Source organism: Humulus lupulus, chromosome 6 (genome assembly GCF_963169125.1).
Source record: "Humulus lupulus chromosome 6, drHumLupu1.1, whole genome shotgun sequence".
NCBI lineage: Eukaryota > Viridiplantae > Streptophyta > Magnoliopsida > Rosales > Cannabaceae > Humulus > Humulus lupulus.
Window position 1 is genome coordinate 152,742,647 of NC_084798.1, and position 15,763 is coordinate 152,758,409.

At 33.3% G+C, this 15,763-nt stretch overlaps 1 protein-coding gene across 1 annotated transcript; it reads right to left on the minus strand.

Annotated features, from left to right (window-relative positions):
• Positions 1-32: 32 nt before the first annotated feature.
• LOC133782613 (myosin-2) lies at positions 33-9,982 on the minus strand. The gene is made up of 24 exons (XM_062221946.1): positions 8,900-9,982; positions 8,305-8,406; positions 7,695-7,838; positions 7,453-7,603; positions 7,307-7,334; positions 6,997-7,165; positions 6,783-6,846; positions 6,646-6,659; positions 6,468-6,552; positions 6,119-6,222; positions 5,868-6,006; positions 5,347-5,465; positions 5,106-5,258; positions 4,923-5,012; positions 4,545-4,622; positions 4,281-4,439; positions 3,896-4,093; positions 2,968-3,173; positions 2,694-2,829; positions 2,370-2,499; positions 1,945-2,055; positions 1,738-1,853; positions 1,129-1,359; positions 33-974 (listed from the first exon to the last, which is right to left on the minus strand). The coding sequence occupies exons 1-24, from the start codon at positions 9,356-9,358 to the stop codon at positions 492-494; spliced, it is 3,669 nt and encodes a 1,222-aa protein (XP_062077930.1). The 5' UTR covers positions 9,359-9,982; the 3' UTR covers positions 33-491.
• Between the last annotated feature and the right edge of the window lie 5,781 nt (positions 9,983-15,763).

The window sequence follows — 15,763 nt, forward strand, 5'->3', positions numbered from 1 at the left end:
GAGCAGAGTAGGGGCTCAAAGAGAATGAGAAATGGCATGAAATAGTAACATTTTCTTATGGCTAAAAATGTCACAACACAAACTACATAATGAAGGGCATTATGAACAATAGTAACATTTTCTCATGGGTAAAAATGTCACAACACGAACTACATAATGAAGGGAATTATGAACACTTTTCTCCTCTATATCCAGTTCTGAGCTCTAAATGGTATCTACACTGACAACAGAGGGTATACACAAATTAACTAATGGGGTTACTGACTATCTGGCTTGCTATGCACAAACTTGCCAATACTTCTACTTGAGTTCCCGAAAAAAGGTTGATCTATAATTTCTCTCTTCCATTTCTACTCCAACCTAGATAGCTCCATAAATATGCAGCGAAGCAGCTCCTCAGAAGGGAAACTCACAAAAGCTTTCTCTCTTCCATTTCTCTCTTGTTGTAGGAATCTCCATATATTTTCCCATCTTCACCAAGATCCCGAGTCCTAGGAGGCTTTTGTGCTTATTCTTCCCCACCATCTCCGACGACTTCTCTCTGCTTCTGAATGTCCAAGTTTATGAAGCTTTACTTTTGTTTCCCTCAATCTTAACTTGTACTCTTTCTTCCACATCTCAAACCGCAGTTTAAGTTTCCTTAAATCATCATCGGAATTTATATTTGAAGCGGACTGCCCTGTTTTGATCCCAACTATAGCTTTGGCCTCCTCATCAAAAGTCTGTTTCTGTTGCTCGAACTCCCTTACAAGATTGCTGACTTCATTTAAAGTACCGTTTGCATCTCGTTCTGATCCCACATCATGAACACTACTAGAAAATTTGAGAGGTGTGCTTGCACCAGGAGTTCGAGATCCCATGGACGTAGCATCCTCCGAATCATAATAACGAGGAGAGAAAGCCGCATCAAGTCTTCCTGGTTGACCTACTGCAGTATCAACAACAAGGCTCTTTCTGGCTGCAGCCAAACTCATCTGTAATAAAATCAGAGTTTCATTTTTAGTCATTCAAAATTGAAATGTTTTTTAATTTTCTGACTATTTCAAACTTCTATTTTTGTTCTTAATTAACTAATGCTAGATAAGCACATTGTTTATAACTGATGCCAAGCATGCACATGAAACTCACTTGCAAAGAAGCCATCTGCTTTTGCCACATCTCCTCCATGGATTTCATTTTTGCCTCATAGTCTGACCATCTAGTCTCAAACTGTCGTAATTGCTCACGCAATGCTGCATTTTCCTCTTCCTTTTGCTCCAGAGTTTCTTCTGCCTTGAAAACTCTCTGTTGAAGCTCTTTCACAGTCGAAGGCACAGAATGTAACTTCTCATGTTGCACGTCCTGCTGCTCAGCAAACACCTGCCCAAGCAAATAGATAAAAAGAATAAGACAAGAACCCTATAATTACTCCATACTTGCTGAAAACTCTTGAAATCATAGATCTCAAAGAGAACACAAATCTTCCGTTTTTAAATTTCTCCAAAATGCAAAATTTACATAGAAAGACAATCACACAAATATAAACTGTAGTTTCTCAATTATAAGGTGTCCCAGCTTCCCAATGCCAACATAACTGATAAATGAAAAACAATTACGGCACAGATTATACACAAAAACACGTGAAGCATTCATATTGAAACAATTAATAATTATGAAAAACAAATCATCAAATGGTGACCGAATTTTGAGAAGATTATTATGTTCTTGTGGGCAGGTTCGTGCATAGTAATTATATACCTTTGCTTCAGATATCTTCCTGCCATGGTTCTTTCTATATCTCACACTCTCAGGTTTTAACTTCTTCAACTCAGGTGTCCCTATAAATTGCTTTCGAACCAGTGAACCACGAATTACTGCAGAAAAATATAAATAACAATGTGATAATAATATTATGAAACTACACCACTAAAACATGAAGAAAAAACAATGCAAAATCATTTGTACCAGACTGTAAGTATATAACTGCCTGCAGCTCATCTAGTGTTTTAGGAGCACTAGCTGTGCGCCACTTGACCATAATATTATTTTTCCCTCTGGAAATTTCACTAGGAGCATCTGCATCATAAAATCAAAACTAATAAATAAATAAAATTGTAAAATAGCAAACGAAATATCATTTTAAGGACTAAACATGTTCTTATGACCCCAAAAAAATGGAGTTTGAGCCACTATATCGAGTGTGTCAAGTAACTGTCCTTTTACAATGTCCTGAACTGAAAGTTTGAAATAAACTAACAGGACTTCATTCTTTGATTTCAAAATTTATATATGATAGTGTGGCACATGAGTGTGCACTACATGACACAAAAAGAATATAAAGGCACTGAAGTGTCCTCAAATGAAAATAACCAATAAAGATGAGTACGTACATGAATGTAATGGGGTTACTCGCTTCTTAAGCTCATAGAAATAATGACGAGCCTTGCGACCACGAAAATATTTCTGTACACCAACTATACCTTGTAGAACTTGTTGTCTCCTATGCTCCAATTTTTCAATCTGAAGAAACAAGCACAACAGAATTAGGAATTTCACTGAACATAAAATTGAAATATCCATTATAAACTTTCTTCACAGTTCCCTTAAAATGTTTAAGATTAAAAAAAGCACAAACACTCCAGAGGCAGTTGTCAATAACACCGCTTTCATTAAACTACAAGGGCTAGCTCAAAAGAAAAACGACAAAATCTTACCTGCCCTGTTCGAAGAAACACTTTGGTATAACCAATTTGGTACATCTCTGGAAGGATACCAAATTGTTGCAGAACTGCAATAGATATACTTAAAGGATCCCAAGCTGCAATGGTCTTTGGAAGTAGGACCCCGTACCTAAAACATAAAGAAATAAGGTCCAAGGATTCCAAATTGATGATCAGCAACAGATATCTAATATATTGTCTCGATAAAAATGTATGTTTACTATCCAAAAACAAAATCCTAATTACACGAGGTCTACCATCAACTCACCTTCCTGCAAACTCATGAAGTTGCATCCTAGATGGATATCCAGATCTTGATATTTTAAGAACCTCCAAAACTTTACAACACCTAAGCTGTTGTAATACAAGGTCCAACTGATATAGGCTGGGAAGCTGCTTATGATTTGGCTTTATGCAGCAAATAAAATGAGGTTTGGTGCTCTCCAACTGGTGCATTAGTTTGAACATTTGAATCTACAAGTATGCAAGAGTTCATTAAATACTTTTTAACAGGAGAGAGAGAGAGAGAGAGAAAACTATATCATCCCTGTCTCAGAGGATCATCAACCGAAAATCCTCCATTGATGTGAACTTTAATAATAATAAATGAAAAATTGTCACCCGTGTTTCAAAGAACCATTAATCACTCAATCTTCCATTGACATTACTCCTAAATATCAGCTGTGTTTCTTGTTATTCTCATTACAACATAATGTCAATTCCAAATATTTTGAACCACAATACCTGAAATTGAAATGCAAGTCACATCCCTATAATGCATATTTTTTATACAAGAAACAAAAATTATATTATTAGAAAGATAGAAGAAACACACAGAGGATGATAGACCAACAGGGTAACATCTCAAGTTAACTTTGATTCCTTTATTTTTTAATAGCCAAAAAATGCTTAAACTCTAATAGAGGGCCCAAATTCAAAACTGGGATCCCTCACCTAACCCTACAATATTTGGGGAGCACGAAACTAGCAAGTGCTATGAGAAGGACTTGAACAGTTTATTATGCGAGCTTGATCGTTCAAACTACCCTCTTGGGTTTCTTTTGATGTACTTTATAAACGTCGGTGAAAGTATATAACAAATAGCTTTATATATATATATATATCCAGAAGTCTTGAACTAGCTTTGCAAACTCAAACTCAAGCTAAACCATGTAATCTTTGGGAGGCATATGTACCTTAAACTTTGTACCAACACTCGGCATTCGGCAGTTTGATGAACTGATCTGGCATACTGTAGTTGGAGCAGATTGAATTTGCATTTTGGAGGTAAACAACTGCAGAAGCTCATTATGACATGATGATAGGAGATGGAAAAAATAGGAATGCAATCGATCTTTGTTCTTTTCCAGAAAGCCATTTGTATCATACAAAACCTAATGAAAATGTCAAATATTAGTGAAAAAGTTAATAATATTTTGAAAATTGAAATTCAACCATGAAATTTCACAATCTTCCTTACAAAGCATAGCATTGTAGGAAATATTGAGCATTTATTCATATCATCTATTCTAGAATATAATGAAAAGTCTCTGAAACTCCTTCAAAATATAAAAACCCAACCTCTCCAGCATTGTGACAAACACTAAATGCCCTGCCTCTTTCCCCTTTAAAGCAAGAATTTGAATTCAAATGTTGCTTGAGCTTGTTGGCAAAGGTCAAATCACTGGCCTTCGGTAAGTTTGATTCCTCATCCAACAGAGATATTAGCCCTGAAGGTTTCTGCACATCCAAAACACAACAAATATTTGACTGCTTTAGCTACATAAGAAAAACAATTACGACAGCTAAATACACAGCTAAAGAAGGCTTTGATCATAGAAATACCTTCTCAAAGAGATCTAAGCACTCTTCATTGTCTTCAAAATCTACTTTCTTCCAATCAATACCATCCAACTCATAATCCTAAAGTAAAAATAAAAAACATTATATAATTATCATGCACAAAAATTAGTCTTAACATGTTAGGATGATTATGATCACTAAAGTTTCGCAAAACCAATTGTAAATCCAGCGATGAAACTTGAAATTTAAGAGAAACCCAGTTCCGTGTCAAGTGAGATGGGTTCGATTAAAATCAAGAAACCACACCTGTGTGGAGACCATTTAAAAAATAGTTTCCTATGGCAAGTATCAGTATAATGAAGAAGCTCCTAAGCATCAAATCCAAAGCTTTCTTGAAGCCAAATATTCGGTTATGCTCACCTCCTGTTCGAGTTTAAGTAAATGCCGGTTGAAATGTTGTTGCAGCCTCTCATTTGCATAATTAATACACATTTGTTCAAAGCTATTTTTCTGAAGAAAAGAACAAAGATTTTATATGATCACAAAACATATAACTAATTTTATCAAAAAACGTCAACAAAAGAAAGAGTAAAAAAATTATACCTGAGAAGACTCAAACCCATATATGTCAAGGATGCTAATTGATTTCCCAATTTGTCGTTTGCCCGCTTGAAGTGACTTGTTAATCTGTTCTACAAGCCATTCAAACAAAGATGTATAGATGAATGTTGCCAAAACGTCTCTTCTGTCAATTGCCTGGATAATAAGAAAAAAAAAGTAAGTACATATTCAGCTGAGGGATTGCATTCTGTTTAAACAGAGATATATATAATAGCAAGTAGACCTGCTGCAATGTCAATCTGTTGGCAACACTATCATTGCCAGCTTCAGTTTCATGGGTGGATAATGATAATTTCAACTCCTGGGTACTGCATCCCATCAGATTGGCAGCATTAATTAGAGCTGAAAAAGAGAGAAATAACATAGGTTACTCCAACGCAGACAACTTTTCATTTCCTCATTCCCTAGAGTTGAAAGGAAATATATGTAACCCGCCAGCACATAGAAACAAAGGCATCACGTGGTTATTTAAAACAGTGATGCAATGGAATAACAATTCAACCACATTCATGTAAATAGTGTTTTCTATAATGATGAAAAGAAACAAATTTAAGAGTATCTATATCTTGAATCACTTGGCTTTAAATCCAACAACTAAAATTTTGTGCATATAATCATTTCATAAATGGTGTTTTCACCTTCTAAGTTGTAAGCATGATGATTGTTGAAAACTATATGTGCAAACATAGGTGTGGTCTTGATTATACACATAAAAGATAAGAAACACAAGGAAATATGAGTTACCTTCATCAGACAAGACCTCCAGTTGGTTCCCATTGTCAATCACTTGGAAGGATATGTTTCCCAGCCATAATACAGCCGCAAGCATTGCAAATATGCGTTCTTGATCTTCTTCGCAAATTTGAACAATGTTTAGTGCTTTCTGGTAAGAGAAAAGATACCACAAAAAAAAGGATCAATTTTTATGATATTGGCAGCAAAAGAAGGTAAGATGACCACATGAATGGGGATATAAACAAGAATTTCCTTCTCACCATAACAGTATGAAATTTCTCAGCTTCATTGATACTATCAATGGTCAAGCAATCACTTTGATTAAGGTATTTGTACTCACTAGCCATTCTAAGGTTCAGTCTCTCTGCAAAGAAAAATAATCTTTTTTTAAAAAAAAAAAAAAAAGAAAGAAAGGCAAGAGGATTCCACTAAATTAGAAATAATAGAAAACAATATCTACCAGTTAAATGGAAAAATTAATGCAGATACTGCTAACCACTTAAACAATTTATATTATTACAAACTTATACGGGCCCTTTCAAACTTGTAGACTCAGGTTTACTCTGTTTCACTGAATTTCCAAAGTTTATAGTGTAAACAAATTACTACCTTTAAGATTTGTTGGTGCGCCAGCACAAAGTTGGTAAAATATATGGAATGACCTTTCACCATTGACGAGCTGAACCACTCTTGACTGCTCCCGCACCCAAAAAAATATATATTATAAACGGGGTCCACGAGTATAATTTTAAATCATCAGTGAAGTTCACATGAAATAACAAATTACCTTCTCTAAAAAAACTATCCGCGATTAAATGTAGGGAATTTGACATGCACGTGAAATTGTGAAGATCAAGTCAGTATTATAAATGGAAAAAAAAAATGCTATGTTATCGAAAACAATGAGACTTGAAAAATGCTTACACGCTTGGATGTTGGCACCACATATTTTCCCAAGTGTACCAAAATGAATTTCAATCAACTTTCCCTGCAGCAATTTAAAAATAATGCTTACAAAAATTGTGTAGTGTTTAGATGTCTTTTACGAAGTGGAAAACAGGAGAATACTATTCAAAATCTTAAGAATAATATCAAAATTTTATTTAAATAATAGAAAGAGAGAGAGAATGAAACTCACAAATCGGCTAGCATTGTGATTTCTATATGTTTTTGCATTCCCAAATGCTTCTAGTATATAATTGGCTTCAAGAATTCTATGCTCAATACCAGAACTATCACCACTAAGAGCTGCCAAGTATTGCATTGCAATTTTCGATGTCTCAGTTTTCCCAGCTCCACTTTCCCCACTGCAAAAAACAAAAAAATGTTAAGATGATCTTATATAAAATGAATTGAGAACTGAAGAAAGCTGAAAGGTGTAGAAGAAAAACAACGAAGATAACATTTAAGGCAGATCCTAATATAAAAAAAACAGATCATACTCTAACCTTATGATTATGGATTGGTTTACTTCATCTGCATAATTAAATAACGCCAGAGAAAGAAAAAAAACAGAGCTTCAGAAACATGTTACTCATTGCCATGAGATAATTTAGTTCTCCCAACAAACAAAAAAGTTCTGAAAAAAATGCACCTCTCATCATCTCATTGTAAGCAGTGTCTACAGTAGCATAAACATGAGGACTGTCTAACTTTTTCTGCCTATAAGCTGTGATCAAATCATCTCCATAAATTTGAACATCTTTGAAGGGATTGACAGCAATCAGAACTGGTCCAGCTTTACTCTTTAGAAGAAAAACAAAAAGAACTTCAATAAGAGCAAAATCAATAGATGAATATAACTTCTAAATGAACATAGAAGAACATCATACTTACGTATATCATATCCTTAGAATATCTACGCTGGATATTGTAAACAGTAGATGGTTCATTCAAATAACTAAGCTGTACAAGATCATCCACTCCTTCAAGTATATCTGGGTTGGCAGGTAATATCTCTGATGTGGTGACTTTCATAACCTACGGTAAAAGTATAAGGTTTATACAACAAAATTAAAGTACCCAAACTCTGCAGCAAAAGATTTTAATCATTCAAACATGGGTATATAACCATTTATTGTCATGTGTTTTATCGAAATACAAAACTCTATATTTTCAATAATGCTCATTTGATAGCCTATAATTTGAAATCGTACATATTTGGTATCATGTACTCAAATTTAAACAATAAAATATTATAATATGATCAAACTGTTTTGAGTTTCAAATTCAAATTTAATTGCTTAATTACAATGCAATGTAATATTGATAAAAATTTATTGTTCAAATTTGATTCAAGCTACTAAATATATACTATTTTCATATTACAGGTACCAATTTTCATATTACAGGTACCAGGTGAGCATTATTATGTATTTTGATAAAACACAATTACCAAATGAGTATTTACCCTTTCAAATATCTCTACAACAGTGCATTAACATACATTTCCATTGGACAAAGAAACAGTTGCATCCTCTCCAGAGGTTGATTGTATTGTTCCAGACTCCCACTGCCCATTTGGAAATCGACACCAAACACGAAGTTTCTGAAACAAACAGAGTCGATGTCATAAGTTTATACACTTCCTAAAAAAAACATGAAAATGCACTCGTTCAAGTTACAAATTTCCAAACATCCAGACGATCAACCTTTTAGAAGTGCTGGGCTATGTATGCAAATGGGTATATACTATTTGTAGGAACACAAACGCACAAACGCCCTGCATAAACAAATCCAATTGAAGCTAGCCCTAACAGCTAAGAATTTATGAAATCTAACATCATTAAGATTACAGGGCATTATCATAAAACACACGACATAGCTAAAATTCAAACACCCTCACACTAAAGGCCCACATGACAACATTACACGTCGTCTTTGAGGACACTCTCGATGGCTCCAAGGTCAAAACTAAGGCATTAATGTCTTTAACCAAAGATTACCATGAAACCCATTTAAGCACAAAGAAAATTTTCACCTAATTAAGAACACATCTGAGATCACAGTCAACTAACTATAACACTGGTAAAAAAATTTACCTTTTTCATGAAGTAGCCAATATTGTCATCCCAATCCGTTCCCCGAATCTTCATCGGTGAGGCCGAAGGCTGATTGGAGAACCCCGTCAGCTCAGTTTTACCCTGGTCCAGTCCCGCGGCGTACGGCGACTCAACATTTCGGTATTTCTTCATCTTCTTGCTCACAAAACCATTTCTCTTGGCACCCCAATCATTCTCTTTCCTCTTAGTTTCTTCAATTCCACTCGGAAAACACTCCCGCGACTCGGTATCGACATCGCCACAACCACCAACCTTTACCTTAAAGTTATTAGGCAAGGACCGCCTCGCCGGCGGAAGCCGGCCCCTCGAAGTTGGACGAGCCGGCAATGCGGGCGGCAAGTCTTTTGGCTTCTCGTCTTCATCCTTACGCCGGAGCGAATCCAACATTTCCTCCAACGAGCTCCGAACTATCATCGACGGCGACGCCGATAACATCATGTTTACTAAGCCTAGAAACTCAAAATTCTTCGAGAGAATTCAAAAGCCAAAGCTCAAATTAGAAGCCTCACTCCGAAAACCAAGATTCTAAAAACCCTAACTCCGAAACAGAGCACCTGAAAACCACCGTTCTTCTAACTCCTCAAATTCTTTCATCAGAAGAAAGAGAGAAATAACTATGGAAAAAGATCTCAAAACACGCTTCCGTTTTTCGTTTTCTAATTTTGCACAACAAAACAATTTCAGAAAACGAATCCCCGAAACTGCATTTGCTAAACCGAGGACAACGAAAAGCGTAAGTTACGAGGAGGCTGCTGGCTCGAACTGAAAGGCTGTTGAGAAAAAAACCAATTCGAAAAACAGAGAGAATAGAATAGAAGACGAGGAGAGAAAAACAGGATTCTAATCTTTTCACGATGAGAAACGAGGAGAAACTTCCTCTTTTTTTTTTTGTAATACTTTCTTTCCGTTTTTGGATTGAGAATTGAGATTTGTTGTTGCTTCAAGCTTTTATTTCTTTTTTCTTGATTTTCAAATTTTTAGGTGGATGGAGGATGTAAATAATAAGTCCTTTCAAGCCTAAACATTCGTTTCTTGAGAGAACCGTTTGGATCTGATGAGGAGAAAAATAAAATAAAATAAATTTAAAAATTAAATTTGAAACATACATGAGCTGGGACTAACATAAGTGGAACACTTGGTTTGAACCTGACAAGTAGAGAGGTGTGCATTGGACAAAAGTGGCGTTTTCGGATTAGCACTGATATTTTCAGCAAATTACAAGTTCGGTATTCTATATTTGAATTTCTATTGAAATTCCTCTTATACCCTTTTTAAAGAAAATGCAATAAATATGAATTGGTATTATTACAGCATCTGCATTTTTCATGTTGGAGAGACAAAAGGACAAAATATTTGTTGTATGTTTTGAATTGGTTTGAATTTATTTGAACCCAACAAACTCACCTTAATTTCTACGTTGTATTTTTTTTTTAATTTATTTGTAATTGCATTGAGTGTTGTAACGTTTTGCCACCCTAGCTACAGAAATGCAATTTATTTCATTTAATTAAGACAAAAAAAAAGTTGTTCATATGATTAATGCTGCGTAATCTAACTTCAAATAGAGAGAGGTAATGCAATCCTCAACACTTATTAAGTCAATAGGGAAATATGCATAACTAGGTGATAATTAATTCAAAATAAGCTAGTAAATTAATTAATGATTAAAGACTAAACAAATATGTATATATATATATATGAACATGTTTATATTAGTTGTTTCAACTAAATTTCATTGTCAATTTTTGTCAATGTATATAGCTAAGCAGACAGCCATCTAATATGGTAAAATTTTGGTTATAAAGAAACTAGGACAGCTTCAAAGTAAGCTTAAAGCATGTTATCTTTTTTAGCGTATGAAGTCACACACTCAATTAACTTTTACACCAAGCATGCATTAGTTTAAGGTTTCAATTAGTTAGGGAAAATTACATCATTTATGGTAATTAAAAAAAAGTTTGATTTATACAATAATATAAAATAATTACCAAAATACGATGAATTTACACTACCGCATATATTTTATCTACTATTAACTATAAATCTATTCTTCTACTTTAATTGTGTTAGTATCATACACAAAAATTTTAATTAAATATAGTCTTTTTCACTTTTTTTTCCCTCTATTAATATTACTTTTTTATAATTAATTTGTTTACCGACGTATTTTTATTTAAATTAATATAAATGATTTTTCAATTTTATTATATATATATTCATAAATTTTTGTAACATATATTAATAGTAATAGGAGAGATAGTGATAAAAAATATTATATTATTTTAAAATTTATAGTTAGTCAAATTTCAACACTCAATATTAAGCTAAAATCTTAATTAAGTCAAAGTTCAATCTTTGTTGCAAAAATATATTTTAAAGTTAAAAATTAATTTTGTAAATTTTTGTAATAATCATATTAAATAAATTTATAAATATTTATGTAAATGTTAGTTACAAAAATAAACTTCTTGATTGTGAAATTAGTTTTGCAAACTGTTGTTACAAAAATATAAAACTTGCTTATAAAATTATTGTAATTCACTACTCTGTAACTGCATTTTATATAAATATATATAATACAGTATTTTATAAATAATGAATATCTTAAAGCTATATCTTTAAGTTGTATAATATAAATTTGATAGTTTCTGTAATTTTTTGGTACAATATTGTAACATATGGAAAAGTATAATATTTTTATATAAATTTTGGTTAGGATTTCTTAACTATAAATTATTTTTGTAAATGTTAGTTATAAAAATATCTTTCCTAGTTATGAAACTAGATTTGTAAACTATTGTCACAAAAATAAAAAATTAGTTACGAATTTGTTCGTAAGTTTTATGTACAAAAAATACAATTTTAAAACTGATTTTTGTAAATATTATTTATAAACATGTAACAGATATTTACAAATTTGTAAACGTTGATCACCAAAAAATTGTATTTTACCACTTTTATTTACGATTTAAAAGTCACTCCGTATTTACACTTTTATTACTCCGTGTTTTTCTCCAAAAATTATGTATTTTTGTAATATACCGTATTTTTCATATTTTTTTTAATTTTTAATGCATTTTTGTAGATTTCCCAATTAATTATTTATAGTCTTATTTTGCATCAATAAGACAATTAAATGTCTCTAACATATACATACTTTTTAGTATGGCATTAAGGGGTATTATATTTTCTCACTAAAAATTTATGAAGATGCTATATTTTTTATTATAAATTTAATTAAATTTACAAAATCTATAAACATTCTTTTCTATTTTTTTCTCCTACATATTCTAAAATATATAAAAGTAATATACATATTTTAAATCTTAAGACAAATATATATATATATAAATGTAAAACTAAATATAAAATAAAATTATATATTATTTTTTAGAACGATATAAAGATGTAATAGGGAAAAATTGGAAATTGATATGAAAAATTGAATAAAAAAGTATTAAAATAAATTAATGAAATAATTGAGTTTTTTTGAGATTACTAGATTAGCCCTGATGCTCAAATGGGCCCATATTTAACACAATAATTACAACTGAAAAAGAAGGGGCACTACTTTCAACTTTAGGCTTTATCCTTTAATGGCAACTGTGTAAATAACCCAAATTAGGGGTATTTATTGAGTTTGAAGAATATACGTTGAAAATGATTGGAAACAAAATTTGCAGGAAGTACTTGGCTCATATTTTTTTTTAATAATAATTGTTGGAGCCACAAAATTGAATTTAAATTTGGGAATACAACGTTCTCAATATATTAAAATTAATGAATGAATATGACACTTATTTTATTTTATTTTTGGGTTAGAAGAATGAATATGACTTGAAAATGTCAGATAGCCATTTAAAATATAAAGTCAAAGGTTGATGAACGTGGCCACTTATTGATGGAGGCAACATTTTAAACCACCGAACCGCGGTAATTTACTAAAATAACCCTTCCAGCGATTATGGTGATTTTAGTAGAGCAAATTGGTGGTGTGTTTGAACAACCATAGCTAAAATACTAAAAGGGATATAAGCTAATAATTGAGTAATTTTTTTTTTCTTTTTCCTTTTCTTTTTTAAATTGATGTGAATTTTTTCAAACTTGGTAGTTATATACATATAAATAAATAAATAATTGTAAGGAAGGAGGCAATCAAGGGAAAAAGTGGGCAAAAAGATAACGGATAAAGTCAATAACAATTTGCATCAAAATCCAAATGTGTCCCAAAATCAAAATCCCGGTCTGTTGGAACTTAATGGTTGATTTTTCTCTTATTAATGACTAAATCTTTCTTTTTTATGATTCAGCATTTGTGACCCCATTTTGTTATGAATTAGAATATATTTATTAAAAAAAAACATTTGTGACCCCATTTGGTACAAATTTGGTGGTACCGCTACTAGTACTATCCCATGTCTCAATACTAATAACAAGACATTAAAGTTTTAATAATTTTTTCAGTGAATTTGATCTTTTCTCTTTACAATTATGAATTAATATCATATTAAAAAATAAGTAACAAAAAAGTCATGCTTAAGTAGTTTTATATTCACATAACAAAAATAAGATGGCGGAGTGACCATCATTACAAAAAATATTCTAACCTCAAACATTCGTTTCTTATCGACTTAGGCTTAATATATTTTTCACGAGCCAGAGGTAGGCATCATTGGCGAGTGTTGAACGAGCATTTATATTGGCTAAGATATATTCTTTACACTTTTGTCCAAAAAAAAATGAGAGATATTCTTTACACTTGATGAGAGTCAATATAGCTTACATATATTTATTTTAATATTGTTAATTTATCCTATTATTATTTTTATTATACATGTCATGTTATTAATAAAATAAAATTTCAATATCGATGAAGGCTAAATAAAATAATTAGCATATAAGTAATTTATTTGGATGGTAATAAAAAAGAAATAACCTTTTTTTTTTTACTATTTTAACTAAAAATATGATATTATTATTCATTTTAGAGTCTAAATAGTAGTCACATTATTATTATTATTATTATTATTATTATTATTATTATTATTATTATCAGATGTAATTTAGATAGCTGTTAAATATATTTATATATAATTAAAATCATAAAAACGTAAAGAGTCTACCGAATTCCATTATTCTAATTTTATTTAAATCCCAATAAAAAAAGTATTTAGAATTAAAAAATAACATCGGGTTCCCAAATTTTTAGAAGAATGATGGTCATGTCTCCTATATGTAGGATAGCACTATAGAATTAGTATTATTATGTAATACAATAAGGTTTAACATTTTTTATATATCATATCATAGGGAAATATCAAGTACCAAAGTCAAGAAACATGCACGCAATCAACAAAGGCCACGATACAATGCTTTTGAGAATTGAGAGAATGAGTACGTAGTGAAATGTTTTTTAAATCATCAATATATATAAGTGTTGGGCCCAAAATGTTCTACCCAAAAACACTTGACTCATTTATCAAATATTCAAAACGGAGCATTTAGACAAAGAGAGGTTCCGAAGGCAGAAGCTGTAGGTCAGAGGCAATCCGCGCCTCTGACCCCTGAGCGAGACATTTTAAAAGTCGGTATCTTTAGAGGGAAATTTAGTTATTCTCCTTCCTCCTTTTTTCAGGGTTCACTTGAACCAACTAACTGCTTTATATATTTCATCCTATAAATATGAGATTCGGAGGGGAGAAAGGGATCGAACTTTGAACTGACTAAAGCATCGGAGTGTCTTTCTTGCAGGTGATCCCGACGAGTCAAAGGCAGATTTCATCAACGGAGAAGAAGCAAGTTACCGTTCATCGTTGGGTTTTTACTTCCATATATAGAAAGACAAATTGTTGCCCCAACAATTGGCGCCGTCTGTGGGAACGACAAACATATCGGCCTTAGCCACGTTGTCGAACCAAGAAATCAAGATCCACTACAAACCCCGAAATCATGCCACCAAAAGGCAATGGAGTTTTGGCACCAGTCGCACAGAGCGCCCCTCCGACGGACATGAGCAACCAGATCGAAAGGATGTGCCGTCTATTGGAGGCGAGCCAACAGCGGTCCGACGAAGCAATCAAGACGTTGACCGAAGCCCAAGCTAGGCTCGAAGCGGAGATTGCTGAGCTACGCAGGTCCGCTGACACGACTTGCAATGCCCAAGCCCACGAGAATCTTGATTCTAGCATATTTGACATTCTAATCGACCGCGTCAATTCCCCACATCAAAACATGAACCCAGGTAACGGGCAATCCCAAGCCATCCCCCCATCCTCCGGGGCCGACGAGCGACAAGCCCCAACCTCTGACACGCATGGGCAGGCAGAAGCAGAACCCACTGGACCCGCTCAGCCAGCAGCCGACGTCCGGCCTCAACGCACCACACCTCAAGTCGCACACGATTCTCCCTCTAAAGGTCGCGTTCCCTCGATCCGTTTCTTGGACAGTTGGAAAGAAGACATGATGAGGGAAATGATGCAGAAGTTCTCAGATGGGTGATCCGCCTACGCCACCGAACATTTGGATCTTGTATCAAGAACCATTGAAAAATCTCCTTTCTCGGAATGGATTCTGAATGAGCCAAAGCCTCGGGACTTCGTCATCCCTTCCCTGCCTGCGTTCAGTGGAAAGGGAGACCCTCTAAACCACCTATTTCAATTTCAACAAAAGATGGCATTAGAAGCTAATAACGAAGCCATACAATGCAAAGTCTTTTCCACGACTTTCTCCGGGCCGGCTCTGTTATGGTTCTGACAATTAAAGCCCGGGTCACTCAACAGTTTTAGTGATCTCCGACGGTCCTTCTTACAGCAGTACAGTGCGAACCGAGAGGCGCCTAGAACA